At 33.3% G+C, this 18,237-nt stretch overlaps 1 protein-coding gene across 2 annotated transcripts in view; it reads left to right on the top strand.

Annotated features, from left to right (window-relative positions):
* Nucleotides 1-250: 250 nt before the first annotated feature.
* LOC119641672 (Krueppel-like factor 6) overlaps nucleotides 251-18,237 on the top strand; it is a 182,912-nt gene continuing 164,925 nt past the window's right edge. Inside the window, exon 1 of one of the 2 annotated variants that reach the window (XM_038040455.1) lies at nucleotides 251-795. In XM_038040455.1, the coding sequence (XP_037896383.1) occupies nucleotides 790-795 (6 nt within the window). In that variant the 5' untranslated portion in view covers nucleotides 251-789. The remainder of the gene's footprint in view (nucleotides 796-18,237) is intronic. The other variant, XM_038040456.1, reaches the window with a different exon arrangement.

Consider the following 18,237-nt stretch of genomic DNA (forward strand, 5'->3'; position numbering starts at 1 on the left):
ATTTACCAACAGGGCGAACGATCAATAACAGTGACGTAGGCTATTAAGTATGCAAGACGGCGAGTTCGTGGTGAATTCAGGCACCAAAAATGCTGTTAACAGCGCAAATGTAAACGCAACATTGGCCCGAACACACAGAAGCGGTCGTTTAGTGGGAATTTTGAATGCTTGAAGCCGAATGTGTTGTTGTTAAACCTTGTTGGATTGTTAGTCAAACAATATCTAACGATACTTACACAAGCCCAGTATCAAGTTGTCGCGTGATGCGGCAAAACGTGTTGGCGGTTATTTTACGTAGTTTTTCTATTATTGTGCTATTGCTATTGTTACTAATGCTGTGCGCTAGGTTTAGCTTCGTTTCCAACTGCAAAACAACTATTTTCCTCTCTGCAGTTAAAGATCATTTTGTGTGTTTTGCCGGCAGAGCATGCGTACCATAATATTTCGATCAAAGTTATATGTGCTTAAATGAGTGCACATGCATTCGTGTAAACGTGTTTGCTATAATAATGTTGCGGAAGTCCATCTCTGTTTAACGGCTGAATTCTTCATTCGTTCACTTGTTCGCACGTGAAAAAAAGAAACGTATAAGGAAATAGACAAAAAAATAAATGTCACAGTAACAGCGACTCGTGAACGTGTATAACATGTGCGTTGCTACGTTTTTATGATGTTCAGTTAAGATTTCTGAACATGGCACCCCACCACTTGACTCTCTAAAAGTCACTGATTTTTGTTTCTGTCAGTTCCACGACTTCGTATTCCCATATTCTTCGTCTGCACCAACGTATGTATGTAAGTGGAGTAATACATATAAAAAATATAAAAAATTATTCTGTGCACTTTCTTCATTTCATATGCCTTTGCATCAGCTACGTTTTATATATAAACATAATGTATATTTATAGTTCTATATATTTATATGTATCGGTGTATACATGATTATATATATTCATAAGGATCTATGCAAATATTTATAATTTATAAAATTTCTCACGAATATATTTGCATTTTAAAGAAGCTTACGATTCGCAAGCCTATAAAATATGATGAAGATGGTGCGATTATTAAGCTAAGGTGTTGCATCTCTTGCTGTCCACCCACAATCAGCATTTGACAGACATCGCCCGTACTGACAACACATATTCAAAATATTCCATGCGCAACTTTAACAAAAATTATAAAAGCAATTAGGAAAAAATTGAAAGCAAAGCAAATAGAGTGATTTCACCCATCAGGGTGTGCACAAAATTGCGGGTTTGCTATTGTATCGCCCATTTAAAATGTCTGAATAGGAGAGCACCGCTTAATATTGTCAGATGCCACCTGTTGATTACAAATTACGCATAGCCGATATGACCGAATATTGGATAAAGCAATGAAGAGAAACATAACAGCAATGAATTCATTAAATTTTTTGTAATGCATCCTGATGCAACAAGTTAATAGCTGTTTAACTGCAACAAACCACACTCGAAGTGCAACAGTTGGCTCCAAGCTAAGTTGTTCAATGATTGTAGTCAAGTAGACCGGATGCAGCGTACACAGAATTTTCGCGGGTGAACTTAGTAAAAAACGGTTGCATTATGTCAGTGAGCTAGTTTATACATGCTAATCGAAGCGTTGGATAAGTCGTAGAATACCTTCGTTTTTTAAAGCGACAATTCTTTCCTCCAATATTTTATTTCGTGTAATATTCTGGCTGTCGTGTAAATGTGTTACCAATATTACCAAAATTGTATATGTGTATATACAGTATAAAGTTAATATTCAGATATATATATATATATATGCATATTCGTTTTATGTATATATATGCGTGGTTGTTGGGTACTTATAAATTGCGAGCAAATCACACTTCGTTGTGTGCACCTAAATGAAATTATAGCTTAGCAAAGTAAGCAGCGCATAGCACAAGTTTCTGCTTCACAAACTTCAAATTTTTGAGTCGAAAGACGATAACGCTTTATATGTGTAATCAGAAAATACAAAGAAAATCGAAATCATCACCATATCCAAATTAAACGTTACGCGTTACAAACGACGATGTCTCTGTCTATCTTGATAAAAAGCGTACGTGGGTGCATGAGATTTGTTTGCACGCGGCTATGTCTTAGCCTTTTTAATGCTACGGTTCTTAAATGATCACCTTATGATCTTATTTTTGTGATCATCCAAGAGGTTTCCTCGACCAAATAATATTGATGTTTTCTCAATAAGTAAAAGTGGATCTTCGATGCGACTTTTGAGAAAAATGTGCGTACGAAACATAGGTTCGTACGAGATTAATTTTCAAGTATTAAATATTAACAGTATTTTGCAGCGCGCGCGACCCCAACCCAACGATGTCCACGACTGCGATTCGGTAAACAAAATGTCACTTTCTTGATTGTTTTGTCTTTGGATTTTATTTGCTACCGTTCGTTAAATATAATTGCTTCGTATGCATTTTGTGTGTTCATGGTATAATATAATTAGCTTTGTACCTATATTAAAAAGAAACGTCGCCAAAAGCTCGATGCGCAGTTACTTTTGCTCATCGTTCAATCATTGTCAGCGCATTTTTTGTAATACAACATCTACTGACATAATCGTAATATTAATAGCACTCATATCAACTAATAACAAGAGCAGCAGAAACATCTCAGCCATTATCGTCGATTGTTGTGTTCATCGCCGTCAAGACTAATACGCTTAACAGACGGCATTGGTTATTTTAAAAACAATTTTACAATTTAATGATTTTCATGGTAAGCTCCATTGTATTCGAAGTAATAATAACCTAATGTAGGAATATTCAAAGTCTCATTCGTGATGCCATATAACGCAACCCATATTTCAACTTATAACTCAGAAAACCTTTCTGCGAGTATAAAAGAGTCCACCATTTGTCACATGACTTTTGATACTCACTTGTTTTAAAATCTTACATATTTTATTATGTATTCTGGCAGGTTTACGGCTAACTCAAAGGGCCAAGGCCCTTATATATCTGTTTTTAATATGTAATTATGGGTGGCATATTAACTTGTAGTTTATTGCTATCAGTTTTCTAGTTATAAATGTTGATTTGTCAGTTAAAATCCATTGTAATCAACTGAAAATCAAGAGCAACCAATTAAAAATCAGAAGGCAGCAAATGAACGGCAGTTCATTATATTTTTTGCTTATCAAAGGATTAGATATGTATCCATGCCGAAGACGAGTTTCTTTTCAATGTTGAAACGTTTTGCCAAATTATCTAGAGCAAGTTACATGACTTTTCTCCACTCTGTAACAATGCTTCTGCCAAAATGAATTCAATGACGCCTTGCTGATATTCTTAAGCAGTGTTAACAAAGAATATACCAATTTCTTGCATAACAAGTAAACATTTGGTACATGTCAGAGTTGAAAAGACATGAAAAACATAATGCTAATGCATAGTGCTGTTTAACAGCAATGCAGCGTTGTATAACATTTTATGTAGATGTTTTTATTTTCATCTCTAGCTGTGACTACAAGAGAAAGATACTTTCCATTGCGGCGTTTTCATAGTTTACTCACTATAATTTAACTTAGACAAAAGTTACCCGAGACGAAATTCCTTTTTATGGAAGATCTCCAAGAAACGTTAAGGATGTTTCAATACATTTCATTGTAACGTTGTCTTAGAGAAAACATTATATTACGTTATGGAAGACAAATTTTACTATTGAAAATCAAAACTCAATTGTTTTCTCTTTGAATTATTAACGTCAAATGCCATTTTATGTCTACTGTCTCAATACCATATTATATTCCAGTCTATTTATTATCATATTTTGTTGCAAAAAGGAAGTCCCACAAAGACTTTGATTACGTCTCGGTTCCGTTTAACTGTTGCCACACTTCAGAGTCTCCTGTTTGATATACCAAGCAAATAGGGGTGACCCGTACTGGAAAAAAGTAGGCTATTTAAAAAATTCACTCGAAACGGTTAATAACTACCTGAAAGCAACTTGTTATTCAAATTTTACTGAAGCAACCAGACGCAAACTTCTGAAAAATGCTAAGCACGCCTCTAAATTTGTAATTTCTAAACGCAAAGTAGAAGGATTTCCTTCCGTCATGGGCTTTGGAAATGTCGAATCATCCGATGCGTCTATAGTAACTGAAATTTCTGCAGATTTTTTTAGGCCAGTCTACTAATGTCCAAAAGTAGTTTTATTTTATTTCTTTATAAAAATGGAAAACTCTTTGAGAATTATAGGGGAATTGCCAAACGTAGTGCACTGACCAAACTATTTGAATCACTAATACAAAAAAGCCAACTCTTGGTTTAGGGTTAATTATACCGCATTGTCAGCACGGCTTTTTAAAAGGGAGATCAGCCGCTACTAATTTTTGAAGTTTTGCAATTCAAGCTACAAAGCATTTTCCGATCATAAAAAAACTGATGTTACTTTCGCGGATTTTTCCAAAGCTTTCGACAAAATCGATCAAAGGGTGTGAGTTTATAAATTACATCAATCCAGCGTAATTGTCATCACTTCTGGTGTTCCTCGGAGCAATCTTCTCGGCTCGTTTTATTCATTTTATGAATGATCTTCCGGATCAAAAATGAAACCACGGAACATTCCCGTGGTTCCATTTTTGCAGGCGACGTTAAATTGCCCCTCACCTTTAATTCAATACATGGTACTAAATTACTTCAATCTGATTTTGAGATCATGGTGTGCAATCAATGGTATGGTGATGAATTCAAAAAAGAAGAAGATGTCTTTTACATGATATCATACGATGCTCTCTTATTGTCGTTTGACAATCATATCCTTCAAAATGTTTGCAATTACAAAGACTTAGGACTCAAATGTAATAGTCGTATAAAAGTTTCAGTTAATAAAGTTAGATTTCTGTTAGGGTTTATAAAAACATGGTTTAAAGTAGGCGGACCTACTTAAACCGGCTCGGAATTAAAAGGATGAAAAATATACATACTGAAGTATCTCTGAAGTCTCCTTTTGCGTGGTGCAAATATAGTACGCCAGTCAGTCTTAACTATTCGATGAATATAGTTTCAACAGAAATATATACAATCTGTGAAATCATACGATGGATGACAAAAAAAGTCTTCATTGCATCGTGCGATAATATTTCCCTTTTAGATTGGTAATGAGCGAAAAAGAACGCATTTTTCCCAGTCTATATAGAAATCACGTAAAGAAATAGTAATTAATGCAGAGTTTGTATTTCTAACTTGACTTCACTTTCGCAAACCATATAATTTCAAAATGCCAATAAGAAAAAGTAGAATACAACAGATTTTAGTCTGCTTAATAAAAAAATATAAGTTTTATAAAAGATATTTTTAAAATAAGCTTTTATTTAAGTGAAGTAAAAAGTGATATATATTTTTTATTTCAACCACTGTTGTGACTGTGACTATACATAAAAATTTAGAGTGTATGAAAAAAATCAAGATTTTGAAACGTTTCACGCTTTTATATATAGGAAAAGATACCACCGAAAACCCGCTAACAATTTCTTGGTTGTTTCAGATGTTAGTCAGCCAGGCGTACAAATGCACAGAGAATGATGGACGTTTCAACAATGAAGAGGAAATTCTATTTGTTTCCATTGCAAGCGCGTGGTTCTTATAAAATTAACAGTTAACAGTAACATTTGTACAATTCTACCATATTATACTGGTAATTTCAGCATACTGTGCAATATTGAACCATTCAATAATCTTATTGCGTCTTCTGTTAATGTAAATATCTTTACAACTTGTTGGCATGCAGAAGATAAATTCGTTCATTAGCATATTTAATGACAAAGTCCTTCCCGTTCTAGCGTTTCCACTTAGGCAGAGTTTTGGCGATGATTATTATCACTCATTCATTCCTAAACACTGTGAGTACCCCAGCAAATTGAAGTTAAGTTAAGCAAACTCTTTGGCGATGTGATTTATAGCTTTTCCATCAGAATGTGTACTTGATTATATGCTTTCTCGAGTTGCCTGCCCCTTTCTCTACGAAACTATTAGTGTTTACTCATTCATTTTAGGTATTCTTGACATGTTGCGCCGTACCTTCCAATTAATTCGATATCATTACGACATGGGATGCGAACTGGAGGAGTAAGACGTAATAGAAATTTTCCGGGTCGTTTCCCATAACGGTCGAAGATATATAAGTAACATGCCTATTCAGCTCTGCTTGATTCATTAAACTTGATGACTCGATATCCTTGTTTAGACTTTCGACTATTGATCAATACGTATTTCCTTGACATCACGTGTGTTAAGATGGCATAATCGGAATACACTCTCGCACGATGACACTTGACGTGGATTTAAGATTTTCGTACGTACCTTTAAAAACTTCGGTGAGGGGTTTGTTTCCATCCGTTGTACTTGCCATCTCGGGGATTTTCGACGCATGAAAAAGTGAGGCAAATCAAATAGGAAGCTATCGGTCAAAATCTGTAATTTTGCCGAAATCTGTGAACGCCTTCAATTACAATGACGTTGCAATGAGGTACAGTCAAATTTTCAGTATATTTAAAATTATGCCCAATACAAAGTGCCAGAATATCCTCTTGATAATAATCCTTTTAATGTGAGCATTAAATAAAAAGGATGTGAAGATAAATTCAAATTTAACTAGCAAAGACACCTACTGTATGTGTTAACAAAACGCTTTAAATGCTTTAACAGAGCTCTGTTAAATATTTAAAATCCAACTATGTCTTAATAGTTGCATTTGAAATCCCATTCCGTCTATAATAAAAGAGGTAAAATATTTTTGTAGACATCTCATGAAATCTATGTGAAAAAACCTTCAAACACACTAAAAAAATTTTAATTCTGCTTATGGGAACTATTGCTAACAATTTTTTGAAATCTGGTATGCTAGCCAAAAATTGATATCGAAAATTTGAGACGCTGGTGCGGCCAAACTAGAAATTTCACCTATATTCACCAACATCACGTGAATCTTTATGAAAATGCTTGTCGAATGAGCAGAAAAATTCAAACGTGCGAAGAAATATATACATAAATGTGTATATATACATATGCACGAAATAACCGCCAAAGGGTTTGTTCTTTACTACAGCAATATTGCTTGCAGTAGTTAATAAGAATAAACGGATTCAAATTTGTTTAAAAAAAAAACTACATTTGTTCGTAGGTAAAAATAATGATTTTTATTTATTTAGCAATGCATGTATTTGGTATCTTTTCTAAAGTTGTGATCTTTGAAAGTAATAGACGATGTATATATAAAGTTCTCATTTGGGGTTAAAAAATTTGGAAATTTTAATCTTTGTAAGCATATATGAGTTTATTTATCTATTGTAATTGTAATTATTTTGGGTGAAATGTCATATATAAATTACAAAATTAAAAGTTATGAATTAAAAGATTCATATCATCAAGGAATCAGCCTAAAATCTTCAAAATCAAATAAATGGTCTTACAAAAACTAATTATATATATTTGCTATGTACGCCTGTTGTTCGTTTTGTCGTGATATACATTTATGAGTGCACTTAGCGGATATGAAAGAATTCTCAATGCCGTTGCTTTGCAAACGTTTGATGAATGTGACGTCAAATCCCCTAACGGAATTATGGTCATAATAATGGTGAAAAAAATTTCAGATTTAAGTATGATTGTACCCAAAATAATTATAATATATATAAAGTAACCAAATAAGTAAATGTAGAATAAAGCGATTTTGTTTTCTCAGTAACAAAAAAAAAAGAATTAGAAATGTTTTTCTTAATAATTATAAATTTTGTTACATTTGCCATTTTTTTACGTCGCACGTAGTGTCCTCGTCCCATTGTTGCGTTTCCATGATCTGTATCTATGCAATGTATCTAAATTTTCTCTCTCACTTTTCACTCTCTTTACATACTTAACGTATGTTGACGTGTATAAATACATATGTATATATATATATATCAGGAAAAAATACTGAACCATTTTCATCATTTGCAGAAAATACGAATTTGAATGGTAGTGTGACACGCGAAAAATTCATTAAAAATAGTTCTCGAAAGAAAAGTTCGAATTTTTTTTGCTCATTCTACGGGCATTTTCATAAAGACTCACGTGATATGGGTGAATACAGGTGACATTTTCTGGTTTGGCCGCACCAGCGTCTCAAATTTTCGATATCCATTTTTCGCTAACATACCAGATTTCAAAAAATTGTTAACAATAGTTCCCATAAGCAGAATTTAAGTTTTTTTAGTGTGGTTGAAACGTATTTTCACATAGATTTCATGAGATGTCTACAAAAATATTTTACCTTTTTTAATATGTACGGAGTAGGCTTTCAAATTCCACTATATCTTAATTTTAAATTTATAACAGAACTCTGTTGAAGCATTTGCAGAGTTTAGTTAACCGATATGGTAGTTGTCTCTACTAGTTAAAACCGAATTTATCTTCATATCCTTTTAAAAAAATGGACTTGGGGACCAAAATCTTAAGCCGTTAAAGAAAATTGTTTGCTTCCACTTTAAAATCTTAAGCGCTGTCAACTTTTACACGACTCGACTAAAAAATTTGTGCAATCTTTTAATTCGCTTAAATAAAAGCCTATTTAAAAATAAATTGTTTCTGTGGTTTATTTATATATGATTTTTTGACAATTTTTATTCAAAATCTACTTTTTATACTACTTAGCACTACTCTCCAGATACTGGACAAAAATAAAAGTGCTGTGGTTATAGGTTAACTCATGTCCAATTTAACTGCTTTCCAAATATGATGTAGACATTGTGTACACGGGGAAAAAGTTAACACTATATTTTACGCTATATTCTAAAGCTAGAGTGTTGCAGAGGATTTTTTTAATTATCCTGGGGGTATCTAGAGGATCCTATTTTAGGGACACTATAAATGTTTCGATCGAAAAGAATGATAAATACAGGAGTTGTTGCGTATGCCATTTTGAAAAATCGTGATTTGGCAAATTCATTTTTGTGTCTCTTAATTTGTTACTCACATATTTTCCTACTATCATAAATTTTTTATTATTGTTTTCTACTAACCTGCGATCTCAGGACCATAAAAATGCTTTGTAGACGCATACATAATTAACATAAACTACTTCGTCCTCGATGAACGTCGGTGAACGTTTGTCTAGATAAAGGTACGTTAACGTACATATAGATACTTTCTAAGATCATCTGTTGGCAGAGCAGAGAGCCCTCCCCCTTAACTAGCTGCATTTCCACATCGTAAACAAGACTTCACGCGGCGAATGAACAATCGAGTACGCATATAAGTCTTTTTATCAAACCAATTATAATCGAATTACATCATCCATCACCGAAGGATGAACACCATATTCGCTTTGTTGAAGCGTATGCTATACCCAGAAGGAAGTTTCAGAGACCCTGCAAAGCATACATATTCTTAATCAGCAACAAATTCTGAATCTATTTACACTGTCTGTCCGTCTGTGAAATGTTTGTTGTAAACCTTCTCCTGGCCGCAAAAATGAAGCTATCGACTTCAAATTTGGCAGAAACATTGGAAGTTCCTGTCAAATCGTTCAAACACACGCACACAGCTCAACGTAAACTGAGCATACTTCTGTCTTTCAAAGGGAATGAAAAATTGGTTTTTTACCCATTACTCATAGACTATAGCAAATAAATGTACAAAAATTTTTATTCTATTCCAAAAATGGAAAAAAATGAGTACGCCTACCCAATATTCCAGTGCATCGAAATTTCATTTTTTTCAACACCTTAACAATGCGCAGAAGCAAGCCCCATAAAATATATAAACATTTAGCCTGTTTCAAATTCGACTTGCACGCGAGCACGTCTAGATGCTCGTCTGCCCAACTGTATCTGTGATAAACATTTTCCCGTTCTTATGAGGATATCGTCTACAAATTCGCAAAAGATTTTGAGCATGACCGGTCAAAGGACGCAGTCATTTTCCACTTTTATTTTGAAAATATATCTATTTTTGATCTTTTCAGATCAACCATCCAAAATTATAGAGTACAAAAATTTAATTCCTTTATGTTTTTGTCTATTTTGAGTAATGGTGGTGAGATTCGGGCACAACCAAAAACAATTTTCTTATTAGTTGCCAAAACGAGCGAATAACTGTGCTGGGCAAAACATTGTAGATCGACCTTCCTGGACTATAGTATTCTTACTTGTTTTTTAAATTTAATTGTTTAAACCCAAAAAAAACTGCCACCAAAACAAATCTTTTTCAGACAATTTAACGTTCTTTTTGATAGCATTTGTAGCGCATATAAAATATGCAAGCGAAATAGAATGATACATGCGAGAAATCGTCAATGAATACGGAAGTCCAAAAAACCAATTTTCCAGCATGTCCATACGCGACAGAAAAAACTACAGTTGCGACAACGAAACTATTTCACATTGTTATTATTTTTTTAATATTTTTTTAATATTGGTGCAGTGCAATGAAATCCCTTGAAATCCCTTTTTTATTATAAAAACTTGAAGTTCACTTACCTGTTCATGTATATGCATGTTTAGAACTTTAAGCTGTTATAAAATGGTACACTTTGGTTTGGTATAATTAAGTTTCAATTACACTATTTTATGTTATATGCATCTTAGTTTAAATAAATAAAGAAAAAAGCTTCGTATAACACACTTTGGATACAGTGCTGTATAAATGAACCGTGTTACAGAGTGGATGCCTGTAAATGTTGTGACAAGGTGAGAAAAGTTTTGTACTTTATTGCCTGATAATGGAAGCAATATAAAAATATAGATATGATGTTTAAATACATAAAAAATAGCTACAAAAACTTAAACAGTTCATTAAAGTAACTGTAAAGTATCTAGTGCAAGGAACATGTATGTCAAATATTTAGTAGTTTATGCAAGCAAAATACAATAATGCCGGCCTTGCTGTGGGCAATTGAGTTCTTTTCCATTTTCTTAATTGGTGATCGGTATAGAAGATTCGGTAATAACCGAAGATAATTTTCTTACTTGTCTTCTTTTCACTATTATATAATCCGTAGGCAGTATGTATCAGTATTCTATGGTATAACAGCTTCTGCTGTAAATTAGTGCATGTAAAGCGTAATAAATCCGTAAGTGTAGATACGTATACACAATCATTTTCATTTTGCTAATTATAGCTGAAACATAACAAAGAGGAAAATTATGTTCAGCTATGCCCAGATGTTTTACACCTACTATCTTCATCCTTAAAGGCCTACAAAATAGAAGACGGGGTAACTAAAATTCCATATATTTCCCATTTTGTAGAATGCATGTAAACATTTTTATCACGCGTCTATTGTATCTTATGAACCTAGAAAGCAGAAGTTTTCCCGGTGCTGTGGGCTTTTCCTTCGACTAATGGGTCCTTTTTTAATGTTTTTGTTGAATTTAAAATCATTGACTATTTTTAGGGCCAGGGGTATCTTCAGCGAAGACATTATAGAAAGGAGATCATTAGATCGATTCAAAATTTCTGGATGAATACAGGTATTTAATGGGGTCTCTAAAGCTCCACATGTGTGTCACATCCAGAAGGGATGTTCCAGGATGTACCACATCCCCAGAACAACAATAAAAAAATTAAAGTTAAAGAAATGTGCGCTCGTCCATAGTATGTACATCCGCCCAAAATGAAGTATGTATGCCTGTTGCCCGCCCTTTCATCTTGGAGACATGTTTAGCTTCCTTCACTTTGCTTACAATTCCGTACGAAAACATTTTCAAATTATACAAAAATACATTGCATTCATTAAAATCTGTACGCTTTAAACAAGAATTATCCAGAATTATATAGTACATAGGCCAACCGTTAACTGAATATGTTGAAATGCAATGAAGACATGTCATTGCTGGAAGAGACGCTATTGGCTTATACTTAGCGAATGATGATCAGATGATCATTATTATCGCTATTACTACTATCATTGTTATTATTGTTGTTATTACCACCGCCAGTTGAACATTTTGTTGTTTTTCGATGCTTTCCCTTCCAATTTGGAAAAATAAAATCGTAAACACAAATCTGCACTTTTTACTAATTGCATAATTTGTTCACATTGAATAGTCTTTGAGCTGAATATCGAGAATAAGACTACTGATATCAAATGGCTAAAGATCAAAATCTGAATGACATGAGTTATACTTCAATCCATACGTATTTAAAGAAGAAGGAGGAATGAAAATTTTTCTCATAAAATACAAGCAAGAGAGGACGAAAGATAGCCTATTGGAAATTTTGATAAAGTAGCCCAACAATATCGTCGAGATCAGCAGTTGCAGGACAAATTATGTAATCCGAAATAACTAGAAACTATACTTAGTAGAATAATTTTCGTTTATAAATATTTGGAGGTGCTCCATAATCTAACGTATGTGTATGCCTCAACGCTAGCGCTTACAGTTAGAATTTGGTGTAAACAACTTTGGTAAACATAATGTATTTCACTCATATGTTTTCACGATCAACACCATCAAGGAAAGAAACTTGTTGCTTAATGCCCTCGCTATTTTTATAAGGATAGCGTTGTTCAATCCGTATACTCGCACGAATTGAAATTTCGTGTGGCATTTAAATTAAAATTCATGCGATGCCCACACTAGTCTATGTACTGACTGCTGTCAACAATTGAAAACCGAAAACAAACAAAAGCAAGCCAACTGCTACACAACGCTTTTTAAAGTACGTGAAGCTTTGCCAAGTTGTTATGAAGCTAAATTGGAGACTGTACTCTATACAGATGCATCGACTGGGTGTATGAGACAAATGAAATAGCAAAATGTGCAGTTTAATAAGCAGTTGACTGTTTAATAGGAAAACTATTTAGAAGTTACTTTTAATATTTGTTACATAAAAGAGCTTACATTGTATTTCATTTCTCTTCAAAATCATTCTTTTCAAAAGTGCGCTTAACATATATATAACTTCTTTAATTTTTTAATGATTGTAATTTTCGTAGTAGTTATAATATACAATATCTTTTTTCAACCAGAGAGAAGATTCATATGCAAAATAAATAATAAGTAAATTAGATAAAGACGAATTATTCCTATTTTTAAATTTAAATTAAATCCTATCTGAAAAAATGTAAGGTCATATCACAAAGTCATTAGTAGAATTGTTGCGCATACGTATCATAAGAATGAAGGAGCCTGTAGTCAAAAGGCTGGTGATTAACAGCGTTACTCTTATTGATAACAAGAACACAAAAGTTCGTAATGATCTCCTAGTCCGAATTTTGAGCAAAAATTGTGAAACATGTTGTCATATAGTCGTCTCCGATAGTGTCCAATTATCTAAATAAGCGGAAAATTAAGTTAAATGTAGATAAGACTCAAGTAATCTTTTTTCCTCGAAAAATCCCTTGTAGTTTAACGTTATAAAATTCTTCTTTCTGATAACTTGTGTCTTGCACTTAGCGGTTGTATTGGACAAAAATTAAATCTTTCGCAATGGTGTGCAGCATATCAAAAATCAATACAGCATTGCCTTAAATATCCTACACACACCAACAATCAGAAATTCTAAGCTGTAAATAAGATTGCGTTATGTAAAGTCGATATGATATCCGTCTGAGTCGCCGAGTAGGCAAAGAGTCTCAACTAACAACTCCAATGGTCGTATGTTCAAATCTCAAGTGCGGTAGAGTTTTCAATAAAGCCGATAGCGTCAGATGCTAGGGTTTTAAAACTTTAGTCTTAGAGTTTATTCTGTGGATAAATTAATAATAATCATAATAAAACGCATTAGTTCATATTAATTCAATATTTCTACAATAAATCATAATTATAAGGAAATGTTTGCGCGGGGAAAGAGCAGTAGCAATGTTAATTAGCAGTTATTTGAGAGTTTGTTATTTCATTCTTATCTTTTATTGTAAATAAATAAAAATTCAATTCAGTTTAAATGTTAGTAACTTTGTGTTTTGCGCCTTAAAGCTTTTCCAATGTTTGTTTCTACATCAGCGTGTTTTGTTGCCGTAGTTGTGGAAGTGGTCCTCCCTGCAGCTGTTGCCGGAGCGTTGATAGTAGTCGTCGGTGATGAGCCGCTTTGGACACTTTTTAGACTACTGTTAAGTTGTTGATTCCTGTTGCCTAAAATTTGATTTACATGACGTTTTGCTTTTTTAGGTGTAAGCTACTGCTTAATAGCCATTTCCAGAGGGCTTGTGATTCCTATAGTTTCGAACAAGTACATTGTTGAAACCTTCGTCACGCGAGTAAAATGCATAAGCAAAATGTGCAATTCGAAATATGAATAAATTATAAAAAAAGCTTAAACTAAAAGAAAAGTTGAACCATCCATATATCTATATATATACATATATATATTTGCATATGTGTGAATAGATAGACTTTTCGACCATCTCCAAACTCAATATTTTATTTGCTTTTATCATTCTTTAAGCATTTAGACTATCGTTCTTGTAAGCTTCTCTTTGTTGTTCGAGGTTTTAAGTTGCTGAAGCGAGTTCTCAAACCAGTTGTAGTACAAAAAAGTTTTGGATGGAGATTCTCGTGTTGCGCAATGTGTTGCGTTTCGGTAATTAATCAAGAATCGTTGGATCGTCCTCTCTACAGTTCTGGGAAGCTTTCAGCTTGTCTACTGGCTGCTGGATGTCTAGGAGCAGTAAGAATGTGTTTAATTAAATGTATCGATAAAAATTTTTGAAATCCGCTTAACGCAAATTGTCCTCCAATTTCAAAGCATTCAAGGGATGCGTGAAGTGTTTTCCGGACCACTTCGTAACTCTTGGCAAGATTCATCATTGATCTAATTCCTTTCTGCTTTCCTGATCATCATATATACGATCTTGCTAAATCTTTTGTGTTTACAATATCGAAACGTGAATGCAATTGGTCCATGAATTGTTTTTGAAATTCTTCTGGTATAGATTATACTGTCAGCCTCATTAACTTGTTTCGAATCGATTTAAATTTATTATTTTATAATTCATTGATGGTTACTTGAAGGATTGCGTTTCTCAATTAGGGAACACTGGGCTCCTACGAATTTCAGATGCAATACACTTAAAATTTAAATATAATCGGTTTTTAGTTTCAATTTGATTAACATATCCTATCTCTTGGTAGCCATCAATGAACATTATTGATTATGTAAGCCAGTATGATTCCAATATCTACCCGCTCTTGGACCCAATTTAATTAAATTATTTAGATTTTGTTTTATTGTTGCTTTTCAAGCGAGTGATAATCAACGTTTAATTTAATTCTGGTAGTATTACAAGTGCCTAATTGATCACTAAATACCTGGATGAGTTGAACTGTTTAATTTGATCAATGGTATACGTATAACCTTTTTGTATTATAATCTTGACATAATTCGGAAGAGAAGGTCTGACGAAATGACCGATCAAGGAAGGGAATGGTTGTTGCATACGATATTAAAACCACAACCTCTTTCGTGATACAATTACAAGTACATTTGATGCCGTGCTTAATTCTTTGATTTTAAATTCTGGTCTTTTAAAAATATTTCCAAGAACAACAAGCAGGGAGCGTCCATGTCACGTGCTGCTTTACCACCGTGCATAACTTTGTATGGATTCATTAGATGTCGACTCAAATATTTTACGTTCCCTAATTTGAACGGTAGACGCTTCCATGTCCAACCACATCTCAATCCTAACTAATTAAGTTAAGAGAGATGTCCTTTCTAGTTAAATTCGTATTCATCCTCACACCCTTAAGAATTTTTTATATTCACTTTTTACTGCCCCTTTCATTTATTTATTTATTTATTCCACTTATACTAGAAAATCAACTAAAACAAAATGGCAGTCGAGTTCAATTGACTCTTCAAGTAACTTTTAAATTAATTAATACTAAAACTTAGTATAAGTACAATAAAACAAATAAAAAGAAAAAAAAAAAGAAAAAAAGCATGTACATAACTAGCATAGAGCCACACTCACAACCTGTACAGGACCAAATTGCAAGTGAATCCCTAAGCCATCGCAAACATGCATAAGCTTGGCAACCGATAATACAATTAGTTTACGACTCATAATCACTTTTTGAAGTTAAAATTTAGTTCAAGTATGACATAGGTAAATCGCGCGTATTAAGCAATGTTGCTTTAATGGACTTTAAAGAGTCCGTTAATGAGAATAAGTGATAGACGTCATTTAGGTTCTTGCAAACAACTTTGAGCGGGTTAAACAGTTCGTAATTATATTTGCATTGACTAAGCTTTATCAAGATAAAGTGCCGTTATCCGTTCGGTTTTCGCATTTCTTAATAATGTTTTTTTTGTACCTCCGTTTTTTTATAGAATTTGGATTATGTAAATGCGGACACCAGAAACGTGTTTTGGTGTTTTTAAGTCTCTTACGTCAAAACTTTTGATCACAATCCTTTGAAGTAACGATAAAATCATCATCATACACCAACACATTACATTGCATTTTTTTGTTAAATTAGTAAAACTATTGATCGTATTTCAATTAAAACCGAATATTTTAATTATATCAGCAATTATTTTCAACCATTGATTTCCAGTTTGCATAAGATGAGCCACCTTCTTCAATGAAGCGATCTGGCTGTTCCACATAGGCTTCCAGTCGAAGATTGTTGTTTAAAAATTTAGTCGAAACAACTCACTCTCTCGATTTAAAATTCTGTAAAAAACTTAACCCATATAACAATGTTTGCTAAACTGCAGCAGCGCCCGTGCCAGTATAGTGTTGTCCATATTTTTGTGAGCTTGTTTTGACAACTAGCTTTACTTTTTCTTTCTAAGCAGTTCCATGGGGCTTTATTGTGAATTATAAAATCCATGTACAACCGTAATAAGTTCCGATTTTTGGATAAATGTTTCAATGAGTTGTATTCATTTTGTATCACGTTTTGGCTTTCTTTCGTTTTTCCCAATTATAAAACTTTTTTCACAATTTTATCTTCAAGCACTGCATTTACATTGTCTTCATTACTTTTGGATGTCCGTGACCTTAATTATCGTTTGATAGAATCTATTGGATTTTCTAGTTTTTCTTCCATTTCTATTCAGCGTTGTCGCATTTGTCAATAACTTTATTTTCATCTATTATCTTCCTTTCGATATCATTTTGTATATCTTCAGAAATTTCTACTCTTTTAAATACATTTCCGTACGATGGTCTTATTGCAAAATCATAGAACTGTTTATGTTTTTTGTCAACTGCATCGGCAAATTCATTTTTTATAAATCCAACATGTCCATTTTGGTTATTCGTTTTATTCGGTTTCCCATTAAATGAAAGCGCTTTATATCCGATCTGTGAAAATGCGGAACAGACGGAAACATTGCACTCAAAATTCTTCTGAAGTTTGACTACTGATCATTTATATATATTGCATAATATATTCGTTTGCTTAAAGATTCATCGGACAACATCAATCTGTAGAAATGAGTTCTGAAGTTTCTTTTGGAAGCATACTATTTTTCCTAGGAAAGGGCGAAACTCTTTTCGACGAAAACATGTGTTACTTTCAATTTAGGTAGTTTTAGGAGTTAGGAGTTTTCTTCACTATGTGGTTCGAAAGTATCCACTACATAATTTGCACCCTCCTTCCAAGCTCGACTAATATGTGCTCAGCTCTAAAAATAATAGCTACAAGTTTCTTCACAAACTACACGCAATTTCGTTGTTGTGTTGTCCGGTTCCAGTACACAATGATGTGAAATAACTTGCACTGAGAACAGAATTGACATTGACTTGTCTCTCAAAATTACCAGAAACAAGAATACAAGTCTCTCAAAATTACCAGAAACAAGTATATAAGTCTCTCAAAATTACCAAAAAGGAATCAGAATAATAATACAATAATCGTTTCTTCGTTATAACTTTGCATGTGGTAAGACAATACATTTCGCTAGCAATATTTGCGCGAACACATCCAACATACACAAACGCTTTGAAAGAGAGCAGAGAGAAAAAGAACAGAAATGAGCATAATTACTGAAGTTTGTGCACTATGTATATGCAACACTGTACTATGAACGTGTATATGACATAGTGGAATATACGCAATAGCAATACGATCTTCAACTTTTGATTTGGTGCCAACTTTTCTTTACAAACAGACTTAAGATATTTTCTTAAATTGTCACTGTTTTTTCACATATTTATCAATTTATTAACGCAGAATTATTATTATAACTATTTTCCTATGACTGAAATACTCTCCTTGGTTGACCTGGTAAGCTGAATTTATTCGCGTAATGGAACAATGATTACTTGCGAT

Source organism: Glossina fuscipes, unplaced genomic scaffold (genome assembly GCF_014805625.2).
Source record: "Glossina fuscipes isolate IAEA_lab_2018 unplaced genomic scaffold, Yale_Gfus_2 171, whole genome shotgun sequence".
NCBI classification, from domain to species: Eukaryota; Metazoa; Arthropoda; class Insecta; order Diptera; family Glossinidae; genus Glossina; species Glossina fuscipes.